This window comes from Terrapene carolina, unplaced genomic scaffold (assembly GCF_002925995.2).
Source record: "Terrapene carolina triunguis isolate 2854851 unplaced genomic scaffold, T_m_triunguis-2.0 Scaffold706, whole genome shotgun sequence".
NCBI lineage: Eukaryota > Metazoa > Chordata > Testudines > Emydidae > Terrapene > Terrapene triunguis.
In genome coordinates, this window is record NW_020665057.1 from 3,011,433 (window position 1) to 3,036,439 (window position 25,007).

Consider the following 25,007-nt stretch of genomic DNA (forward strand, 5'->3'; position numbering starts at 1 on the left):
GGTTAGGGGCTCAGGAGGGAGGTGCAGGGGGTAGGAGTGAAGGGGTACAGGGATTAGGGCACAGAAGGGGAGTGCAGGGGTTGGGGTGAAGGAGGAACAGTGCAGGAGGTAGGGGCACAGGAGGGGGCAGGTGTTGGGGTGCAGAAGGGGGAAGAGGTTGGGAGTGAAGGGGGAGAAGGAATTGGGGTGAAGGAGGGGGAGCAGGCATTGGGGTGAAGGTGGCACAGTGCAGGGGTTAGGGGCACAAGAGGGGAATGCAAGTGTTGGGGTGAGGGGGCATGCCAGTGCAGGGGTTGGGGTGCAGGCATTGAGGTGAAGGTGGCACAGTGCAAGGTTTTGGGGGGAAGGCAGGGTGGGAAGCCCATGGGGGACCAGGGGCAATGAGGGGGCACCACACCCACAAGGCCAGGGGCACCAAAATGCAAGTTCGCCCAGGGTACCATTTTCCCTAAGGCCGGCCCTGTACTTTGGTCATCCCCCAACCGCAAATAAATAGTGTAACCTCTTCCCTCTGGTCAATTGCTTCCACCTTGCCCCTCTCCATTCTACCAAAATATTAAAATAACCGTGTTTATTAAGACAAACCTTTGTGCCTATTTCACACACATCAATGGGATCATTATCACCACAGCATCCTGTATCCTTATCTTTATGGTGTGGATCTTCCCAAGTCTGTTAAACACAATAATTAAACTCCAATCACAATTCCTTAGTTTACCTATAAATTACAGAGATTAATAAAACACCAGTAAATAAAGTTACAGCCTCTCCTTTTTCTGGCAATAGGCATGCTTAGCTCAAGAAAGATGGTAGATTTTATGAGCCCGGATAAAATAGCTGGTAGACCACCAGCCTTTTAATCTGAGGGTCTGGGATTTAAGTCCCTCTTCAGGTACAAATGCTAAGTCAAAATTGGATGTGTTTCTAAAGATATGCTCAACATTTTGTTGGTGGGTTTTTTTAATTAAAGGGGATTGTTTTAAAACTTAGTTATTTCCACTTTTAGAAAAAGTTTGCCATCCGTAGCTATTTTCCTGCTATAAGTGACTTTGTTTTTTGTGACTTTTATATACTCTGAAGTAGGTAATTGTTTCAATTTGGGGATTTTTCTTTTCCGTGTTTGAAGTAATGAATCTACTAGAAATGAGAGGGAAAAAACACGCCCCCACCCACCCACCAAAAAATATGGATTTTGGGAAGAGGTAAAAGAGCCTTGTGGTGAAATTTCTTCCAAGGCACCCTCAAGTAATTCCCCACTGGTTGCTGATGAGCAAACATCTAAATCGTGAGCAAACATCTAAATCCTTATTGTCACCAAATATGGAATTTCAGCCACTGTTTATAAACACAAAACAAAATTTTAAATGAAATATGATCAAACAAGTCTGAAGATTCAAAGTGAAATGAATCAAAATAACTAACCCAAAAACAAAACTAGTTTAACCCAAAAACAAAAGTCACTATATTTTTTTCCTTTGTCAAAGAGATTAAGAGATTCCAATTACACCTCTACCCCGATATAACGCTGTCCTCGGGAGCCAAAAAATCTTACCACGTTATAGATGAAACCGCGTTATATCGAACTTGCTTTGATCCACCGGAGTGCGCAGCCCCGCTCCCCTCCTCCCCCGGAGCGCTGCTTTACCGCGTTATGTCTGAATTTGTGTTATATCAGGTCATGTTATATCGGGGTAGAGGTGTATTATTTACACTGCCAAATATGAATGGCCTACATGAATTTACTACCTCAACTTTGTGTAAGGGGAAAAAATGTTACTACTACTTGGTTTAAGTACTTTTGAATGACAGGAAGATGACAGCATAATCCTGTCACATAGTACAGGGAAGTAAAAAAATATAAATTCAAGGTTCCTTAAATACTTAACTCCTTCCTGAAATAGCACACACATTTATACATACGCCCCAATTCTGATCAAAATTTATGGACACACTAAAGCTCTGCATAAAAAATTCCTAATTTACAAATCTATCAAACAAAAACGTCGTTCTTGCAACTTATTTGCATTCAGGCAATGCTCAGGATTTATAAGGCAATTTACTCAGAAGACAGGAAGGTTTCACCATTATAACAAAAATGTTACCTGAGGGAGGGCACCATAATTCCATATATAACCCTTGTGAGGAAAGATATTGGCCACATATCGAAGCTTGCCTCTCTTTATATCTTGTTTAATGGGATTCAATGGTTCCTTGGTGGCAATCTAAGCAGATTGTGAAAGAGAGAGAGTGAGAAAAGAATTCTAAAATGCACAGCAATTAATCCTGTACCCAACTGGGTAAGAAGTTGCATTTTGGGCAGTGGGGAGAGCATGCTTGAGGTTTGGAAAGTGTGATAGCCTCACTAACTCTCCAGGGTCACGTTCAAAAATCTGACTTGCTATTAATGTTTTAAGCTTTGGTGTGAAGTATTCATGGCAAAAAAAAAAAAAAAAAAAAAAGCTGGACCCAGACAAGCAAAGGCGTATCATTATAAGGAGTCGGTCATAATCAGCTACAAATACTGAAGGGGACCTAGGTTTGAAGCTCTGCACTTTATGGGCCAAATTCAGCAGTAACATAAATAGGGGCCCAAGCTGATCAGACAACAGGGGGTTGACAATGATGGGAAAACTGCTTTAACTGTTAGTTGTTTTCCTCCATCTGTTTTCTCTACCCATAGTATAGAAGTTACACTTGTTCTGTACACTCATTCTGCACACCCAATGAACACCAAATTGGTGCAAGATTGGAAGCAGATTAAGTTAAATCAGAAAAAGGCACTCTTGTTCTGAAATAAGTGTCTCCGCATGGGGATCTATTGCAAAATAGCTTATTCCACAAGAGCTATTCTGGCCAGTTTCCCCAAGTAGACGAGTCTGACTTTACCACCTACACATGTTCTCTAAGCATGTGACATACACCACCATTTAAATCACCACTGAAATTGGCCCATAGATTTCCAAAGGGGTTGCACCCATTTACACCAGGTCAGAGCTGGACATTGTGCCTCTAATTATAGGTCTGCTTCTTGTATAAACCCAAAGCATGCTCCAAAAGTTGTGACTGATTGTGCAATTCTGGTTTCAGTCAGGATTTTACCCTGCATTTGGCCAAATCCTACCGGTGAAAATATGGAGTAACACCACCGAGATTGGTGATGTTTCTCCAGATGTACAGCGATGTAACTGAGCAAAATAATTTGGCCCCTGCCTGATGTTGCCAGAGTGTCTTGGAAGAGGCTGCTGGCAATGCAAAAATGAGAATGACCTCAAGGAAGTCAAGGAAGGCCAACAGGAAACTATGTGAACTGTTGGGGCAGAGTGACATGCAGGAAATGTGGTCTAGTAAGATGGAGCAGGGGAGGCAAGTTTCAATAACTTTGTTTCTTAAATTCTTTAGATCAGATAAGAAAATCTTCCCATGAAGGGAGGAGCAGTCCAGGAGTCACAGATGTGTGGTGATCTATGTCTAATTTTGGCTTCCTACCATGGTCCAATCTGAAGGATGGTGTCTGGGACCAGGGAAGGGGTTAGGAAAGGAGTGGGCAAACTTTTTGGCCCAAGGGCCACATCTGGGTATGGAAATTGTATGGCGGGCCATGATTTCTCATGAAATTGGGGGTTGGGGTGTGGGAGGGGGTGAGGGCTCTGGTTGGGGGTGCGGGCTCTGGGGTGGGGCTGGGGATGAGGGGTTCGGGGTGTAGGAGGGTGTTCCAGGCTGGGACCGAGAGGTTTGGCGGGTGGGAAGGGGATCAGGGCTGGGGCATGGGAGGGGGTCAGAGGTGCAGGCTCCAAGCAGCGTTTACCTCAAGCAGCTCCCAGAAGTAGCGGCATGTTCCCCCTCCGGAGGCGCGGCCAGGCAGCTCTGTGCACTGCCTTGTCCGCAGGCGCTGCCCTGCAGCTCCCATTGGCCGTGGTTCCTGGGTGCGGAGCCCTCTGGCTGCCCCTACGTGTAGGAGCCGGAAGGGGGACATGCTGCTGCTTCCAGGAGCCTCATGGAGTGGGGCAAGCCCCTGACCCTGCTCCCCAGCTGGAGCGCCAGAGTGGGGCAAGCCCTGGACCCCGCTCCCTGGCGGGAGCTTGAGGGCCAGATTAAAACGTCTGAAGGGCCGTAATTTGCCCACCGCTGGGTTAGGACAGAAATCTGGTGGGCACCAATATAATCTCTGCCAATGTGGTGTTCTAAGAATTTCCATATCCTAGCAGTTATTTGATCAGCTGGCATGACAAAGTAAAGGCAGCTATTTCTTGTCTCTTGCAAGTAGTCAGAGGTGGAGAAGCCAGACAAGGATGTCAAGCCATATTGGAACCTAATTCTAATGGGATGGCAGGTGTCTCTTTACCACCGGAGGTCAAGTGAAGTGTTAGGTAAGAAAATAAAATATGTTTAAAAACAACCCAGATTTCAAGTTAAGCCTTTAAATGGTGCAGTGAAATTAGAACATTTGGCAAGTGGACTCAACCTTCCCCTGACGTCATCTTAAAATGTAAGGTGATTTGACAGAAGAAAAAAAAATAGCAGCATTATTCCTACAAGTATGAACGGTCATAGTGAACATAATTTATAATCCAACTTTCGAAGTCATTTCAGGATCAGGAAAAAAATTAGGTTCTGGACAGGGCACCAGCACAGGTAAGACTTAACAGCTTACCCCCAAACTTTCATAAAACCTTGGGGAAGGGAGCCCTGAAATTTATATATTACCAAGGGAACAAGCTAGTTCCTGTACAATCTAGGAAATGTTTTACCTACAATACAAATAAAGCACGCCTAAGCTTTTGTATTGTCACACCGCAGAGGAATGCTCCAATCAGGCTCTACTTTTAAAATTTCAAAAGCTCATTTCCAAGGAAGAAAAAAAAAAACCTTCAAAAGTAACTAAGTGCCAACAACTGCTCTTAGATTAAATATGATGCTTTTCGATCACCAATACAGAGAGGTCAAGATTAGGACTGGCACACTATAATTTATTCACCAGTAAAGATCATGGAGGGATTAAATCCAAAATTAAATAAGTTACGGTACCTGTGTATTTGAGAGGAAGATTGAGTTCAGGACACTATCCTGCAACTATCCTGTTCTGCCCCTCTTATTCATGTTGAATAGCACCTTACTCTGCGCCTTGAAATCAATGGGGTTATTAAGGAATAAGGAAATACTCAATGCGAGTAAGAGAGACAAAACTAGGCCCCTAATTTTTTTTAGCTACAAGAAAAACGTCAGCATGAATAACCACAAAAGAACATTCTAGTAGTAAGAATTTTACATATAAGGATACAACTGAATAAACTGACTTTCTAAAATGTTGGAAACGATTACATCACCATCAATTCTGCAAATATCTATATATTTAATAAACCAAGGTTGTTTTTTTAATTACCTCCATTTTAGCATTTGACCAGCGAGGCACTTCTACAACCATGTTAAACACTACCTAAAAAGAAAAAAAATTGAAGTATTTAAAATAAAGCTAAGTTGGTGATAAACATTTTGTGTGATAAGTTATTTCTTCTGTATCTGACAGCAATACTTGCAGACACTGACAACTCAGACATTTAATTTTCTAGATGCAACATATTTACAACACTATGGTTTCCTCACATTATTCCATCTTCCCCAAAAGTAGAAGACAGGGTAACTATTAAGGAAGACTTAGAAATCTCCATGATGCTTTTCAGTCTGGTCTATGATATATTTCTTCACACAATGCTCAATTTGCCTGTGGAACCCATGGCCACAGAATATCATTGAAGCCCACAGCTTAGCAGGATTCAAAAAGGATTGGACATTTTAGATAAAATGGATATTTAAAAAAGAAACAGGCGTTTTGGAAGGAATATAAACTCAAGCATAAACACAGAACAAAATAACCCCACATACTCTGTCAAGACACTACAGTGCAAACGCTTCGCCCTCTGGGGAGAGGGTAGGAGAACAAACAACAAGTGACAGATGGGTAGTTACAGTGCTAAATGCACTACTGGAAGATGCTCATATCACACTCATCTCCGTAGTATCTAAGATCCAACAGAGAATAGAATAGGGCAAAATTTAACCTCTAATTAATGCAGGTTAAGAGGAAATTATCCCTAGGGGCAGGTTATCACATAATTGCTTACTGCAGGGTTTCTTGCACTTTGCTTTGAAGCAGCTGGTACCAGCCAGTGTTGAGTGTAGGATACTGGGCAAAACTGCTCTGATCCATATGGCAATTCCTGTATTCCTATGCCTTATTTTCGGTGGGACAAGATGGGTGAGGCAATATCTTTTATTGAACCAACTTCTGTTGGTGGGACAGACAAGCTTTCAAGCTTACACAGAGCTCTTCTTCAGGTCTGGGAAACTAAGGCCAGGTCACACTACAAACTTACATTGGGATAAATACGTCACTCAGAGGTGTGAAAATCCCCAACCCTAATTGACACAGTTATACCAACCCAACCCCTGGTGTAGACAGTCGATGGGAGGGCTTCTCCTGTCAACACAGTAACCGGCTCTTGCGGAGGTGGATTAACTATGCCAACAGGAGAAGCTCTCCCATCAGCATAGTATTGTCTTCACTGAAATGCTACAGCAGCACCGCTTCAATTTAAGTGTAGAATCATAGAACTGGAAGGGACCTCAAGAGGTCATCTAGTCCAGTCCCCTGCACTCGTGGCAGGACTAAGTATTATCTAGACCATCCCTGACAGGTGTTTGTCCAATCTGCTCTTAAAAATCCCCAATGATGTAGATTCCACAACCTCCCTAGGCAATTTATTCCAGCGCTTAACCACTCTGACAGTTACGAAGTTTTTCCTAATGTCCAACCTAAATCTCCCTTGCTGCGAGACCTGTAGACCTGCCCTATCTCAAAGTGTCACTGCTAAATATAAGGCCTGAATTGATTGTTTAGCATAAGTAGTTAATACATATCTCAAGGGATGATTCAAAGTGAAGTGGCCCAATTACACCCCTCTAGTCATAAGGAGAGAAAGGGTGGAGGGGGAGGGGAGAGCAGCAGAGGAAGGACTGTTAGTGGGTGATAGAGTATTATAATATACCATAAATCCAGTGTCTCTATTAAGACCATGATTTTTAGTGTCGACCAAAGTTATGAATTTAAGCTCCCAGGCTCGTCTTTTGAAAGTGTTGTGCAGGTTTCTTTTGAGGACGAGGACTGATAGGTCAGGTAGAGAACAATCACTCTGTGAGAAGTGTTCACCCACGGGTGATGTGGTGTTTTTGTCTTTTAATCATTTTCCGTGTGAGTTCATTCATTCTGTGTAACAGAAATGTCAGAAAACATAAAGCAACGGCAAAAATAAAAATATTTATTCATGGTGTATTATTGATTATAACATTTCTGTTTACATTAAAGATGCATCACAGTGCTACTGCTCCACTCAATGACAGACACACCACTCCTTTGCAGAAACTAAGATTATGTCTACACAGCGCACCTTACAACGGCATGGCCATGCTGCTGCAGCCATGCCGTTGTAAGGTGCACTGTGTAGCTGCTCTTAAATTGCCAGGAGAGAGCTCTCCTGGCAACAAAATAAAACCACCTCCAACGGGGGGCAGTAGCTTCCTCATCGGGAGCGCGGCTCCCGCCGATGAAGCACTGTCCACAACAGTGCTTTTCATTGTTAAAACTTTTGTTGTTCAGGGGGGTGTTTTTTCACACCCCTGAGCGACACAAGTTTTAACGACGAAAGTGCCCGTGTAGACAAAGCCTAACATGATTTCTTAAAAAGAAAGATGAACCACCAAACTGACTTCATTGGAGTTGCACCAGGCTTGAATTTGTCCCAAAATGTCACCTTGCCTAGGACCCTAAGAGACACTTCTTACATGAATGTAAAATGTGTAATAGATATTGCAACCTCATGCAATATCTTTGGGGACCACATTGTATTGAGTTGAGGTATGGTTTTTGTATCATTGTGGGCCAAGGGCTGTATTCAACTCCAGGGGGATGGGCTACCACAGTTCCTCCAGGAAATAAAAACAGTGGGGTTGGTGATTAAGGAGAATCACTCAGGTTGTAAACACCTCCAGAAAGATACCTCTCCCTGAGAAGGTTTGCATTTACCAGTTCAAACTGCTTTTTCCAGAGACCAACAGACAAAGAAAGGGCTTTTAGTACAAAACAGGCTGAGTTTAAACTAATGCATGGCTTTCTTTTGATTCAGCAAACAGACAGGACCTTGGTTCCTAGGAGAACCCAACCCCTAGAAGGATTGCAAAGACTGACATCTACCAGAGCTCTAAGCTGGAGTTGGAGTGATCTCTGATAAGCATGTAGGAACTTTGATTGTTTTTATATGTTTCCTCTGTGATGCTTTTACCTTAAGAATAGCTGTGCTTACTTAGAAAGAGCTGTGAGATAACTTGTAACTGCTGGCAATATGCTGTTCATAGCCTTTGGACAGAAAGCAACACAGGTTCTGGCTGTGAGCCAGACTGGCTTGCTGGGGATATCACAGTGAGGTGTAGAGGGACTGCAAGCCTAACCCACAGTCTGGACGGAGAGACACACGGGTCTCCACACAAGAGAAGTGATTGCTGGGAGCCTAAACCTTAAGTGGGTGCTTAAGGAAGACTGGGTTGGCGGGGGGAAATAGTGTCAAAGGTGCAGTTAACCCTGAAACTGACATGAAGCACCCGGATTTTTGCTCCTAGTGATCTGCTGTATTAACGAACAAATACATTTCCAGAGCTGGTACAATAGTCTGATCAACGCCAGCCTCTGCAGTCCCAAATTTGCACCCTCTTCCCCAAATTTGAGAGATGAACTAAAAAGTGCAAGAGGGAATCTCAACAGTCACCTCTCACTGATTTTTCCTCAAGGTCACAAGTAATTCACAGTCCTCCCATAGCCAGAAGATCCCAAAACACATTCTATATTAATTTGTATAATGGTCATGCCCACAATGTGCTGTCCAAATTGATAAGACAGAATCCATCTCCTGAAAAGTCCACAACCTAAGCTAATAAGCAAGGAAGAAAGCACAGAGTCCTTAAGAATCAGTTCAGTGAGAATATTCCCTGGGTAAAGAGCATCTTGAAGAAAGAGAACATAGTTATGAAAGAAGTTAAGAAAGAACATAGTTCAAACCTGGCAGCACTGAGGGAGACAAAATTGGGATGGAAGTGACAAAAGAGACAAGAGCAGATAAGGACAGGAATGCAAGGATTCAGTTATGGGGGGTGTCTGACAACCATCTCTAACTCTCCCCCAGAACCACTGGGCTTACTGCATAGCATTGCGATCATGGTGGACAGGCTCTCGCAGTAGGGGAGAGATGGCAAAACGCTGTTTAACGGGCCCACTCCAAAAATATTAAGGCCAATTCTGGTGTGGAGCTCTTAAAAAAAAAAAAAAAAAAAAAACAAGACTAAACAAATAATCATTTTGACTTTCGTAATTACAACAGGAAAAGGACCTATAAAGTCTTGCTGAAATATTACAGGATAAACTTTCATTGCCACCAGAACCTTATTTTTGTTGTGAAGGAGACTGCAGGAGATTTATCCGTACACCTGTGTTGTAACTGCGCATTTTCCTGACTCCATCTATAACTGTGGCATCTGGAGAATACAGAGATTTTTTGAAAACCTAAATTGATCTCGAACTACTTCAGGCCTGCAGTGAGTCAAGGAAGACTCTCAGGGCCAGAGCCTCAGCTAGCGTAAATTGGTGTAGCATAAGTTATTTCAGTGAAGCTACATTGATTTATTGCAGACAAGAATCTGGCCCTCAGGATTTCTGATATCAGTTGAACACAAATGGTCAAGAGCACTAAATATAACAAATTTAATAGATTAATTCATATGCCAAAAAAAAAAAAAAAAAAAATCAAAAGGCCTCAGAGGTTGAGCTGCCCAAGTTTCAGCTGCTGCGGATGTTTACAAGAGTTTAATAGCTTCATGCAATCCTTATGTTTAAAAATAAAAACAGTTTGTTTATGGGACAATCAATTTTTTCCAGGGATGAACCAGAGCCCTTGCCCTGGGTGCAGAGGGTTCATGAGGGGACGGTTTTAGTGGGGATTAGGGAGGTATGTACAGGAGGATTTGACAGCTGGAGATGAAAGGGAAGAGAGAAAAGGCTGCTCATTCCTCCCTCATATATTCTATGTTGTGTCTTCTCTTCATTTCCCTCACTTTCTCTTCTCCATTCTCCTCTCCCTTCCCTTCCTAGATTTCACCCTTATATCTTCCCAGCATCCCCTCTTATTCTCTCCATCACAGACTCAGTCCTGCCTTTTCACCCATGACTATCTCTTGCTTCCACCATCCGTTATGGCTTTCCACAACGTGCTGCCCTCCACTGTTACAGGGGAAGCAAGCAGAAGTACAGATGCCAACCCTGGTCTGACGGGTGCCTCCTGTACATGGTGAGCACCCTCTAGGCTCGCCACTTGGAGCAATGCCCCAAATTCCACATGGTGCAGACTCTCATACGTGTGTGTGAGGGGCTTCGTGGAGGGCAGGCTGTATGATAGACCTGGATGGAGGTGGCCCCTGAGGTGCATATTTGTTCACACCGCCTACTTACAGTTTCACCAGCTCTGCTGGGTGGTGGCTTCTTTGGAAGACCAGTCTGCTGGGGAGTAGGGAAAAAACAGGACAAAACATTTTTTTGTAATACAGACAGGGACAGCCCATGTTAGCTGGATCCTCTCAGTTCTCAGGGACACACAGATTCTCTACTTATATATAAGAACCGAGACTGTATTGTTCATTCACGTTACTATAGAGTACAGTCATTTTCACTTATGCTCCATTAAATACCCTGGGAGCTGAGAGGGGGAATCATTGGTTGCCAAGTGGGGAAAAATTAAAGAATTACATTTTCTAGTTTCTAAGATACAATATGCCAACAGGAAGAAAACAATTTAAAAAATATTTAGTAGTATCTCTTAAATTACAATATTTTGTCTATGACATATAAGAACAACCCATACCAAAGGAGCAGTTTCAGGAAGGGCAGGAGAAGGAGGAAACAGGGCTGCAAATAGTTTACTTGAAGAAATCTGTTTCTGGCTCCTTTCCTGGACCACCTCCCTACAAGCTGCCTTCTCACAAACAACCCTCCTCTCCTCTTGGTAAATCACCCTTTCCCAGCTGAGCTGCTCACTTCCTTCCCCAGTCCTGCTGAGCTCCTGATCCTGTGACCAGTGGATGCGGGGCAGGGATTAGAACCTCTTTTGAATGGGGGGGGGGGAAAAAGAGAGGTGAAGAAATTTGATTTTTGCCTGGGGTATGGGAAATTGAGAGTTTAGTGGCTGCTGCAGAACTTTTTAAGGGATAAACCAATTTTGAGTAGAAGAGGAAGCAGAACGCAGGGCAGCCTGTGCCGAGAATGAGGAAGAGAACAAAACCGATGGGAAGAGGAGGAGATAAAATGAGGAACAAAAAGGATGGTGAGCTTTTCCAGAAAAAGTCTGCAGTTACTCTAGCCACTTGTACAGCAAAGTGCTTTTGGAAAATATAATTTAAAAAAAAAAATAAAAGGCATTCTGGACCTGCTGACATACCTCACTTAAGCTTTGTAACATGACAAGGGCAGAGATAGAAGACACCAGCTATACTTCAACTGCTTCTCTTCTGTGACTATTTAATGCAGCTGCTGCTCATTTGTGATTTTACCAACTCTCATCACAGGCCTGAGCCAAAGTTCTAAGGGAGAGTGAACAGAGCAAGCCACAGCCCAGTGCCTTCAACTACAGAAGAGAAAAGAGGGATGAAAAGAAGGACTATCATGAAACATGATCACAGATATATGGATATGTGCTTACTATGGACTTGTTCACAATATAAGCCCCATCCCCAATGTATCACTTGCTATGAGGTGCTGGCCAATGAAAATCAAACCAACAATCTCCAGCTATATCTAGAGACCAAACACTCTGGCCTGAAAAACAAGCCTCTGGAGTTTTTCCAGTATAAGCTACATGGCCAAAAAAGTACAATGTCCACTCTGAAGTCAACAGGCAGGCAGGCATCTCATCTTGTGAGTCTTTGCACTGAAAAGCGAAGGGGAGTCTGATAGCACAAGGGAAGAGTTTTTACTTCAAGCTGTACAAAGAATTGGTTTCAGTGATGTTCAGTGACAAGATAAGCACCTAATTGGACACTTTAAAATTGTGAAAGATCCAGGACCAAGAAGAATCTCTGCGATTGGTGAAAATGTAGCATCAATCTTCTCAAGCTTGAAGCAACTATTTCTTTGCAGTTAAGTCTAATTAATTCACTGATGTGGCTTCCTTTGCAAACTCTCTCTCCTAGGTTAGATATTAATCTGGTGGCTGAGTGCAAGATGACTTTCTTTGTTCTCCGTCTCTGCTAACCTGCACAACTGCAGGGGAAGTTTTTCAAATATCGTACGGAAAGCGTTCCTGAGTGGGAACATTGTGATGGTCTCCACAGATGGAGCACAAGCAATGGCATCACAGAGGTCTGGTTACACATAGCTGCTTTGTAGCACCAATGGCTCCTTGTATAGACCAGGAGGCCCTAATCACGAGGAAATCACCAGCACATCTGAAAAACATGAAGGATGCTGCTGGGAAGACAGTTAACTTCCTTAGAGCTTATCCCATGAATCCTAATGTTTTTGCTGTGCTGCGTGATCAACGCTGCCAAGTTCCTCCTTCACACTGGTATGTCTTGGCTTTATCATGAGAAAGCACCGACACACCTTTTTGAACTCCCTCCCAAAGTGCCAGTCTCTCTGTCAAGTCACTCACTTGCCTCGCCCGCCTGTTTTGATGACCCCTTATGGCTCACCCAGCTGGCTTATTTACCAGAAGTTTTCACTTGACAGAGGGAACTCAGCTTGAGTTTGCAAGGACAGCCTGTGATGCTATTTAACAGAGAGAACATGTCTGATGCCCTGATTTAAGAAAAAAAACAAACTTAGGGGACTCTGCGAGTAAATAAGGATAATCTTGACGTGCCTAGATAATTTTCTCACTGAAGCCAACAAACATCTTCCCATTTGAAGTAAAAGAATGTATTCAAGAACACCTGACTCATCTGAAAACAGAACATCTGTGAATAAAACATCAAAGACACATACAACGATGAGCTGGTTAGAAGCCCTTTCACTGCAGCAGGGAGCGACATTTCAGATTTATCTTTAAAAGACAACTATGGCCCCTAGGAACTTGCCCGCAACAAGACACTAAGGGAATGTCTACACTTCAATCAGACAACCTCAGCTGGCCTGGGCCAGCTGATCCCTCACGGGGTCCTAGAGTCCGGGCTCCAGCCCAAGCCCAAATGTCTACACCGCAATTAAACAGCCCCTTAGCCCAAGCCCTGTGAACCTGAGTCACCTGGCACAGGCCAGCTAGGGGTTTTTAATTGCAGTGTAGATATACCCTGAAGACCACAGAACCAGCACCTGACAGAATTGTGACTGCAACTATAGGAAGAACATCCAGCATTCACAGATGGAGATTTGAAACTTTTGATGCTTTTCACATCTACTTACCTGGGCGAGAGTGAATTTTCAGTGCTTGTAGTACTTAAAACAAAGCACAGGTTCAGATTACAAGATGGTAATGATCTGAGACGAAAGGTAATTATCTTCCCTAACATCTGGAAAGCAGCCATACCCAACTCATTAAGTAGTTCAAATATATAAATAGTTTCTTTATTCTCTTTTCCATGCTACCAATTACAGTAGTTACACAGGGTTGACGTGATTGCAAATCTGAGAGTAAATCAGAGTTTGGAAAGGAAGGTGGCCCATGATATGGCCTCACTACGAAAAGACGCCTCATACCAGGAAAAAGTTGGGGAAACCTTTTATTAGAACAAACCAAAGCAAGTTGATCTTGCAAACTGCTAAGATGTATCTCCATACTGCAGTGAAGAACTGAATTAAGCATATCAAAAGATAGACCAATATTTTGTAGTCCCCTTTTCAATATCACAAGTGCTCAGAACAATTTTAAATAAATCTGATAAACAGGAGACTTATGCCAAATTATTTCTATTTTCTATATCTAAACTGCCATTGGATGTACATTATTTACCAGAGAAACACTTGACTAGTATAATTTAACATATGGTTTTAGGAGGCACCGTACTGCTGGAAGTGCCAACAAATAAGCAAGATCCTGAGTACATGTGCTTATTAAAAAAAGCTATGCCACTTTTCATGGGATTAGGAAAAGTAGCCAGATTGGTTATCTATTGTACAATTTGTATCCATAACGTCTCTTGCCATTTCAACTGAATATAGTATTCCTGTCCTAAACTGCTGTGTAATATTACTGGGTGGTGTTAAAAAGTTTCTATGCTTCATCTTAGACATGGCTATGTTTTAAAAAGGTGAGCAAAGTAATTCTTTTATTTCTATCTATCTCTGAGTGAGTGAATTACATACTGTACTCATAATTTGTAATATACCCACTTTTGTGAAGCATTTTGAGATCCTTTTGGATGAAAGAAAACATATGTAAGATTTGCAAAAACAATACTCAATGAAGTTAAACTTCTAACTAAGCACTATATTAGACTGATCCTCCGAGGACATCTGTAGGATCAGGGCTATAGATCGAACATAGCATGTAGGAAATAATGATGTTGTTTTAGTCAAGTTTAAGAAGATTTCCACTAAATGAGAAAAATATTAAAGTATAAATATTAAAGTTACAGCTCAGAAGTTTCATATAGTTTTAACCATTTTGTAGAACAGGCTCTGCAAGATGATCAGGATCAGATATTGTCACACACTGCTTAGACAGATAAGAAACAGAATACATGACTGCCTGCTAGAGTTATAATTCATAGCCTCATCACCCGTTTTCAACAGCCATATAACTCCTCCTTATGTTTTATCTTTTATTCGCATTTATAAATGACTGTGTACCTTCCTAAATAATTCTTAAGTCAGCATTAGAAAAAAAGCCTGAAATCTAAATAGTACATATAACTGGTATTTGTGGGTTAAAAGAATTATGAGTGGGAGAGAATTAATGTGTATGTGTGAGCGGATGGACGTGTAAGGATGGTACACAGAACCATACCAGTGGCAGGAAATAATATTTCAAGTGCTGCTAGAAACCAGACCATGAGAGTGGCTCTGTCTAGTTAAAATCCCATTTAGCGGTATTTGAAATACAATTGATTGGTCACATAGATATTGTCTAATAATTGCTGGTTACTCAGAACTTATTTCAGTGCCTAAATAGGGATTTAAGAGCCCATCTTTAAGAACCCATATTTGAAAATCTGGGCCTTAAAATATGAATTCTTTCTTTCGCATTCTACTCAATACTTAAAATGATTCCATGCCCCCACTTAGGTCCCAAGACAACTGTCAAGGCTGCTTCCCCACTCTGAACTTTAGGGTACAAATGTGGGGGCCTGCATGAAAACTTCTAAGCTTAACTACCAGCTTAGATCTGGTCCGCTGCCACCATTCCCAAAGCTAATTCCCTTCTCTGGGAAGCCTTGAGAAACTCTTCACCAATTCCCTGGTGAATACAGATCCAAACCCCTCGGATCTTAAAACAAGGAGAAATTAATCATCCCCCCTCCTTCCTCCCACCAACTCCTGGTGGATCAAGATCCAACCCCCTTGGATCTAAAAACAAGTAAAAATCAATCAGGTTCTTAAAAAGAAGGCTTTTAATTAAAGAAAAAGGTAAAAATCATCTCTGTAAAAATCAGGATGGAAAATAACTTTACAGGGTAATCAAACTTAAAGAGCTCAGAGGACCCCCCTCTAGCCTTAGGTTCAAAGTCAGCAAACAGAGATAAACACTCTAGTAAAAGGTACATTTACAAGTTGAGAAAACAAAGATAAACTAACACGCCTTGCCTGGCTGTTTACTTACAAGTTTGAAATATGAGAGACTTATTCAGAAAGATTTGGAGAACCTGGATTGATGTCTGGTCCCTCTCAGTCCCAAGAGCGAACAACCCCCAAAACAAAGAGCACAAACAGATTTGAAAGTATCTTGTCCCTTATTGGCCCTTTGGGTCAGGTGTCAGCTAGGTTACCTGAGCTTCTTAACCCTTTACAGTTAAAAGGATTTTGGAGTCTCTGGCCAGGAGGGATTTTATAGTACTGTACACAGGAGAGCTGTTACCCTTCCCTTTATAGTAATGACAATAACCTTTATTAGAAATATCCAATTTAAAAGAAGACTCCTTCACAAACAAACCTTGGGTACTCATTCTCTCTCTAATCAGGAGCAACGCTGAGCACATGCACAGGGCACTTTCCTCTACTGTGCACATCTGCACATCCCAGAAAAGCACATGCCTTCAGTCCAAAACACAGCTGGAAAGTCTGGGTTTTGGCCCATCATACTTAATATCCCTTAACACAGTGGTTTTCAACCTGTGGTCTGCAGACCTCTGGGAGAGTGATTTTCAAAGGGGTCCTCACCTCCATTAGAAATTTTTTGGGGTCTGCAAATGAAAAGAGGTTGAAAACCACTGCTCTAAAATAAAAGATTTATAATTGTTTTTATGTTACTCTGCAGTCAGAACACATAGGGAATGTTTTACTAAGGCCTGGTCTACACTAACCCCCCAATTCGAACTAAGGTACGCAACTTCAGCTACGTGAATAACGTAGCTGAAGTCGACATACCTTAGTTCGAACTTACCGCGGTTCAGACGCGGTCCACACGCGGCAGGCAGGCTCCCCGTCGACTCCACGGTACTCCTCTCGCCGAGCTGGAGTACCACAGTCGACGGCGAGCACTTCCGGGATCGATTTATCGCGTCCAGACCAGACGCGATAAATCGAACCCGGAAGTTCGATTTCCAGCCGTTGAACTAACAGGTAAGTATAGACCAGCCCTAAGAGAGTTTACTTGAGCAGGCTTCTGTATGCAATAGGAGAAAATACAATGTATCAACTTTACAACTGTCAGAAAGAAGCTTCTACTGAAAAATATAAAAACACTTGTCTTTTAGAACATTTTGATTAATTAAAAAAAATGACTTTTTTTTCCCATTTGAACAGGAGACTTTAAATCCCTTTGAGGTCCCTCATCCCATGGCATTTGTATTTGAAGGTTTATCAGTTGTATTCAGTGAAAGATGCATGGTACTGAACAGCTCTCATTTTGCCCACCATGACTGAAAGCCCTATTCTAATGTGTCCATTACAACTAGAGCATAGCAAAATTACATTTAATGAAAAATAATTTCAAACTGTACCTCACTTCCATTAGTCTTTGATCTCTTCGCAGGAACCTCCTTATCCTATACAGAAAAAGAAAAATTTGCATTTAGAACGCTCACTTACAGGAGTCAAATCCAAAATATATTCATGTTAGAGAAAAGAATACCATGGTGTTTCTATAAATAATTACTACACTGTAGATTCTACACAGACTATACTAGTAGTTTTTAAAAGGGCTTGAAAAATCCACTCATGAGTGGCAAGCTAGTCCTTGAGAATACGAGGGGGAACCTAAGCCATCAATTTCTCTATAACTGTAACTTTCATTTTAAAAACATTAAATTTCCTAAGGGTTGAAAGGCTATAACCTTCCAAATGTGAACTGATGCATTTTCATCTTCCTGAATCAGAAATGGACAAATCTCGTTTCTTTGCCAAGCACCAGCTGAGTGAAATTAAGACCGGTCAGTTTCAGTGCTGCTTTACAGATCCCAGCAGGCAGCCACAAAACTGTTAAGAACCAGGTCAGTTTCATCCTGCTGCTGCTTGCAAAAGCTGTGAATTGCATTATAAACAGCAGCAGGCATTGGAGTTATTCACAAGTGAGGAGGACCCTAAAGGCAGAGGCTGGACGGGAGGAAGAGTAGCAGAGGCCTCTTCATTCTCCAATCCTCTTACAGCATCTAGGAGACTGGAAGAGGGATCAAAGTGGAGACCCATGTCTCTCCCAGCAGCCTGGAGGCTCTGGAGGGACAGAAGAAACAGAAATTTCTTCTCTTGTCCAGCAGCCAGAATGGGAGGAGCTTCAAATTCATCAGACATCTGCTTGCCAGAGGCAAGTTTAAAAAAAGACTGAAAGGAGGATGCAGGGACAGCATTTTAGTGGAAATGTCAGCACCCTCCTCCCTCCCAGCAGCTAAGGATAGTAAGAGGTGCTAGTAAAGTTATGGCCCCTGGACCTCCCTTGTAAGGCCTTCCAACTCTGGTCTTTCCCATCAACCTCTCACCAACAGGTTTAGTCCTCCTACACAAAGGCATCAGGTACACTTTTCAAGCCCTGGTTTTAAATGATTAAACAGAACAATATTGATGTAGCATTTATCTGTTCAGGAAAACCCCTCTTGGCACATGATAGGGCTGCAGATTTTTCTCAGTGTTCCATCCTACAAATGAACTGAACAGTTGAGGCAACAAACCTTAAAGGCTGAAAATTTCCCAAGCTATTTTTTGGAACTAGTATGCCATAATAAGCAAACCTCTTCTCAGATTAAACTGAAGGCTGGCAGTTTTCACAGATGACATAGAAAACAGGCATTTCACTATAGCAATAATGAAACTCCAGGGAATATGGCTAACAATACGTGAAAGTGCTTGGCTGCACCTCATGCCTTGTAATTCTCCAAAGGTGCGATTACCACTCCTCTCTTGGGCATTATTGCTGCCTTCAAATTACAACACATCTTTTGGGAATTAAAGAAATATACCATTCACACAAATATGTATCGTATAAGCCTCTTCTACTGCAAAGCTGCTGGTACTGTAGAAAAATAGCAATTTACATGGGTTTGGTGAAACAAAAAGTGATTTAGGAATAGTAACAGCAGAAACTGTATTCTAAATTAGCGCACATAAGCACAGAATTTTAACAGTCAGGGTAATTAACGACTGGAACACCTTACCAAAAGATATGGTGGACTTATAATTTGAAAGTCTTTAAATCAAAACTGCATATCTTTCTAATGCACACTCCAGTTCCACCACAAATTATTGAACTCAACGCAGGAATTACTGGGTGAAATTCTATGGTCTGTACTATGGAGGAAGTCACCATAGATCATAAAGGTCCCTTCTGGTCCTAAAATATATGAATCTATTGTAGTAATTGCTAAAAATACAACAAGATTTCTATTGAAAAGAAAAAAAAATCAACCTGCTTTTTTGACCATTAGAGGACACAACATCCACCATTTCAAGAAATAATAACTGCATTTGAGTCTAACATATACCTCTTTAGATCCAGCAAACAGAGGAATGTCATGAAACGGGGAAATATATTTACCCTCCGCATTCTCTGCGAGACAAAAAAAAATTGTTACAAATCTAAACCAAACATGCTGAAAGATGTCCACATTACTAATAAATATGTCCCTATTGCTTCCATCATTATAGACAGACAAGGGTCTATGAGTATTTTAAATTGAAACACTGCTTTGCCGGGGGATTTAAGTTGTAACAAATAAAATGGTCAATTTATACATCAACCCCTGCAATAGGGGGAAGGGATAGCTCAGTGGTTTGAGTATTGGCCCCCTAAACCCAGGGTTGTGAGTTCAATCGGGGGGGGGGGCACTTAGGGATCTGGGGCACAATCAGTACTTGGTCCTGCTAGTGAAGGCAGGGGGCTGGACTCAATGACCTTTCAGGGTCCCTTCCAGCTCTATGAGATAGGTATATCACCATATATTATTATTAAGACAGAAACAATTGTTATACAAATGTTGTACAAATATGGTGCTACATTCCAGCAAATAAAAGACTAAGTTTAGCCATAGGTAGGGCCCTACCAAATTTATGGCCATGAAAAATGCATCACGGACCATGAAATCTAGCCTCCCTCTGCAAAATCTGGTCTTTTTTGTGCTTTTACCCTCTACTGTACAGATTTCACAGGGGAGACAAGCATTTCTCAAACTGGGGGTCCTGACCCAATAGGGAGTTGCAGTTTCTATCAGTTGCTGATAAAAATCAGCTTATTTTAGGGAGGTTGTGGTATTGCCACCCTTACTTCTGCACTGCCTTCAGAGTTGAACGGCTGGAGAGCAGCGGCCGTTAGCCAGGCACCCAGCTCTGAAGGCAGCGCCCCACTAGCAGCAGTGCAGAAGTAAGGGTGGCAATACCATAAAATGCCACCCTTACTTCTGCTAATGGCAGCTTTGCCGTCAGAGTTGAGCTCCCAGCCAGCTGCCACCGCTCCCCAGCTGCCCAGCTCCGAAGGCAGGGCCACTGCCAGCAGCACTGCAGAAGTAAGGGTACTGCAACCCCCCCTACAATAACCTTGCCACCCCCTCCCCCCTCCACAAACTCCTTTTGTGGTCAGGACCCCTACAATTACAACACCGTGAAATTTCAGATTTAAATAGCTGAAATCATGAAATTTACAATTTTTAAAATCTTCTGACTGTGAAATTGACCAAAATGGACAGTGAAATCGGTAGGGGCCTACTCATAGGCCACTGTTCAAACTGAAGTGACAGTCACTAGATCAAGCCTATCGCACCCAACCTCGATTGGAGTCAGCGTGACAGATTTCTGACAAGGTGCAACTCACCATTTACATCTGTCCATTTTTCTCACAGCAGTGTAAAACAGAAGTGACTCCACTGAACGTAATGGAATGACCGTGGTATAAAAATCAGTGTTAAGAGCAAAATCAGAAAGTGGCTTTTTAAAAATCTTCATAACTATTAAAAAAAGGAAGTGTGAAATTGAAAGTAACCACACTAGCTTTTTGTTTGCAATGTTGGTGTAACCATGTTGTCCCAGGGCATTAGGGAGACAAGACGAGTGAGGCAAAAGAAGCTGGTCCAAGAAAAGATATATTTCCTCACCCACCTTGTCACACTAGGTTTTTCTGTCTTGACAGGTCTGAGAGCTTCGTTCACACTTTCATACATGCTGACTGCTCAGCAGGTCCTCAGTAAAATAGCTCTCCTCATTTCAAATGCAAATTTGCCTTTACTACAAGCACATTTGGAGCACTCACTATCATTACATCAGGAGCGTGGACTCACAAGACAGAGTCTACACACTGTTATTCCTGCCAAAGTAATTAAACTCATGCACTGCTTAAAACGTTTCCTACACTTTTTTTTTTTTATTTGTAATTGTCTTCTCTTCTTCATTCTGGGTTGTGTGTTTTGGCCCATAGTGGGGCTGTTGGCGGCTGAAAGGCCCTCACTGCCACAAGTCTCACCCAGTGGGACACAAGAGACTCCTTTGTACTGGATTCATTTTAGTGTATTTTTTTTTTTTTTTAATTTAAAGTCACCCTCTGGGGAGACAACCCTTCAGCTGTTTCTCTGGGACAATCAAATTCCCTGCAGGGCTGGAGACAGAGCCCTCTGCACAGGCCAACTCTCCGGGCCTTGGAGGGGCTAATGCATCTAGCCACATCCTACTCTTTATTCATTTGTAGCAAAAGCCTGTAGGTTTCAACCCAATGCTCCAGCGCCCCGGGGGGGGGGGGCAGCAACAGGGGGTGCCTATGTTAACGCCCCCGGCCAAGTTTCCTAGTTAAGCTCTAAAGCATGTCCTGGAGAGGGGGGATCCTGGCTTTCGCCATTCGCCCCCCAATGACGGCTGGCAGGGGGCAGCGTCCCTGAGCTCGCAGCCAGCCCCGCGTTCCACCGCGCCCCCCGCACCTCCCCGGCCAGAGGCTGCGGCGCCTAGAGCCCCCGGGGGGCTGCTACTTACTAAAGTAGAGGCGGTACTGGGGCGAGTGGGGCCGCCCCCGCTGCTCCGTGCTGCACTGGGCCATGGTGCTGAGCCAGCTGCAGCGCGGCAGCGGCTGCACCAGCCGCCTCCTCCTCCCCGCTCCGGAGCAGGAGCAGGAGCAGCTCCGAGCCGAGAGCAGCAGCAGCCCCCGCAAGGCCTGCCCGAGCCCCGCACGCATGCTTGTGCCTGCCCCAGCTCCGTCCGGTTCCTGCGCCCGCCCGGCAGGGGGACAGTCTGAGCATGCTCGGTGGCCGCCGCTGAAGCCGCTGCCCTGGCTGGCTCTGCCCGGGCGCTGCTACGCCCTGGGGCAAAAGTGGGGTGCAGAGGGGCAGCATGAGGCGCAGGGAGGGGGCAAAAACAGGGGCAGCCGGAGTGAGTAGTGGGAGCCAGGTCTCTCGCACCCCCTGGGAGCGATCAGCTAGGAACGTGCGAATGGCAGGATGGGCTCACCCCTCTGACCCCTGTTGGAGGGGCTTCTGGGGCAGCTCGCGTACCCCTGCTGCTGGCCATGTCGTCAGCCCCAAGCGTGCCCGTCCCCCAAATCATGAGATTGGCTTAAGAATAAGGCAATAAACGGGGAGTTTTCATTTGCTTTCTTGCTCTTGAGCCTTTGGAATATCAAACTTTTGATTTCAAGCCCTAGACACGTTTCCTAGTGAAAACCCGGAGTCTCGCGTAACCATGTGACTGCGGGGAGTGGAGTTCTAAGAACACTACATGGTGCAAACTTCGCAGCTAATGCGTGACTCATGAGAATTGCAAACACCGTTGATCTAGGTCAATGTCTATCTAGCTAATTTCTATTTAAAAAAACTGGATATAACTGGCCGCTAGGGAGGTGATTCAATGTCCTCTTCCCACCTCTTCCTTGAAGGGTCAAACTTTTTCATACATGATGATGCTCTGCTTAGAAAAAATTCGTGGCCAACTTCATCAGTTTCAAGGACGGGAAAAAAGATCATGAAACAAACAAACTAACCAAAAAAAATATTTCCCTACTAAATAAAGAACAAAGGCACAAAACCGGGGTGGGAAGTCAGCGGTTGTCAGAAATCGGAGCCTCTAGGCTAAGGAAAATATAGCTCCTTTTTTTTAATTGGAAGCAAAAGATTATACATAACCCAAACCCAGGGGTGTGTACACCACCTACTGCTTGGACAACATGGGTTGGGCTGCAGTATCTATTTGTACAGGAGCTCTACAGCTGCTGATCCCTAACTCAGATCCTTATGGCTTATGTTTAAACAGATCCACGCTGATCCTTAAATTAGATCCATATCTGTCCTCAGAGTTGAACTGGTCCTACGGCTGATTCCCTACTGATATTACTCCATAAACTGATCTGCACAATGTTGATTCCTTTAGATTTTGACACCCCTAATGCTGATCTTTATTGATCCTTAAAGAGGATCTCTACTGGTTTTGATTCCTGGATAATAAGAATTAATAAACACGTAGCACTTCTGTAGTGCTTTTCTACCATACATTTAAAAGCATTTTATAAAGAAGGGAAAGTCTCATTGCCCCATTTTACAGATGGGAAAACTGAGGCACAGCATAAGGAAGGTAAGGGTTGCCCAAGGTCACACCATCAGTCAGTAACATAGCTTAGAATAGGACCCAGGTCTCTTGAGTTCCTGTTTAGTATTGTAGCCGGTTACTCTTGGGCTCAGATTTTTAGAGGCAGAACATTGCCTAGTGAAATTTTCAAGTTGGATAACTCCATGCTGCCTAGACTCCCTGTAGAGGGATATTGAAGTGCCTAAGGAAGGGACTTTTTGGAAGCCAGTAAGTTGAGTGGGGAGCCGCATAAACCAGCCAGGAGGACAGGGAGACGAAAGGAGCATAAGTGCTCAAGTGACTGAGCTGGTATGCCTGGCCGATACAGAAATAAGGAGCTCGCTCCACTCAGGATCTTCAGCCATGAACCCTCTCCTGGAGTTAAGCACCTAAGCCAGCTCAGCCACTTAGCAAGCCCATGCCCTGGCACGTGAAAAACACACACTCACACTCAGTACCTCTCTCACACTCACCCAAAGTTTCCCTGTGCTCTCATCTGTCTTTTGCGCGTGCTGTGCTACTCTCCTACCTATTGGTGGCCTGCATCCAGCCCTCCTGCTGCAGCAACTGACACATATCAGGCAGCGGACACATATTACAGCACACCTACAGGATTGGGATCTGCTTTCAAAATAGGCATTTTCCTACCTACTTTAAAAATCCCACTTTGGGGCCTCCAGGGCTTTGGCTGAAGGTAAGGCTGGGCACAGCTCCTTCACTGTGGGATGGCAGTAGCGCTTAGGCTGTTTTGAAAATGCTGATCAGTGAAAACTGAGGCATCAGACAACACCAGCGCTGCAGTTTTGAAAATGTCAGGGTACCAACATGGCGGACTTTGATGCCTATCCAGGTGTCTAAATCCCTTTAAAATGTGGCCCTTGAGCCCCAAAAGTGATTTTGATCCCTACTCTGATACTGATCTCAAAAGCGGATCTCTATTAACCACTTATTACACTGGCTGTCATACACTGTACTACTCCATCTCAAACATTATGGGCAATGATTTATTTTCAGTGGAGAAGCCATGTCACTAGTTCTAAACATTCACTGATTTCCCAGACTCTTTGTTTCCTGCTCGATGTTGTGGTTCACATCTTAAAAGCAACAGGCCTGTCTGTTCTATATGGACACTAAAGGTTCCATGGAACTTTTTGTAAGAATAAGGGATTTTCCCAATGGCCTTGTCCAATATTTCCTACTGTTGTGCAGTAGTATGCTAATTAGCTGCCACCCTACACCTGGCTGTATTTTAGTAGTGCCTTATTTACCGTATGTAGTATGCAAAAACTTCTTGGAATTTTTCATGGCAAAAAGGGCTAGGCAGAAATAAAATATTTGTATTTTTCTGTGATTTTTCATGATCATTTACTAAGTATATTACAACAGAGTCTTCACAATGACATGGAGGCTCTATTGCAGGCCAAGGGACATTCATCTCCACCTCCATAAAAGCTGCTAAATCATACCCAGCACTTCACCAACCCAGCATGCCTGTATTCCGCAGCAGGCCAGCAAGATGAGTTGCAAGGAGTTGGCATTTTTCTTCACTGATATCAGCAGAACTCCTCTTTTCAGACACACCTCAACTATAACTTTCTGAAATTTTTACATTTTAGGACTGAAACTCTCCATGCATAGTCTCTGCTTGGAGGTTGTTTATTTTTAAAGTTTAGGAAAAAAAACATTTCTACCGTTTTTAAATGTGAAGAAAGTGAAAAAATATAGACTTCTCCCATTATAAAAAAGTAGTGTAAACTTTCTTTGATTAGGTCTACAGCTGAAGTTGAATGCTAACATGTCATGG

General features: G+C 43.2%; 1 protein-coding gene across 1 annotated transcript in view; it reads right to left on the reverse strand.

Moving 5' to 3' along the window:
• The window catches only part of PPA2 (inorganic pyrophosphatase 2), a 44,685-nt gene extending 22,837 nt beyond the window's left edge, over nt 1-21,848 (reverse strand). The window contains exons 1-7 of the mRNA XM_026659853.2: nt 21,623-21,848; nt 19,156-19,220; nt 17,185-17,229; nt 10,547-10,591; nt 5,381-5,434; nt 2,103-2,222; nt 586-672 (exon numbers count right to left, since the gene is read on the reverse strand). Of these exons, the coding sequence (XP_026515638.1) occupies nt 586-672; nt 2,103-2,222; nt 5,381-5,434; nt 10,547-10,591; nt 17,185-17,229; nt 19,156-19,220; nt 21,623-21,821 (615 nt within the window). The 5' untranslated portion in view covers nt 21,822-21,848. The remainder of the gene's footprint in view (nt 1-585; nt 673-2,102; nt 2,223-5,380; nt 5,435-10,546; nt 10,592-17,184; nt 17,230-19,155; nt 19,221-21,622) is intronic.
• Between the last annotated feature and the right edge of the window lie 3,159 nt (nt 21,849-25,007).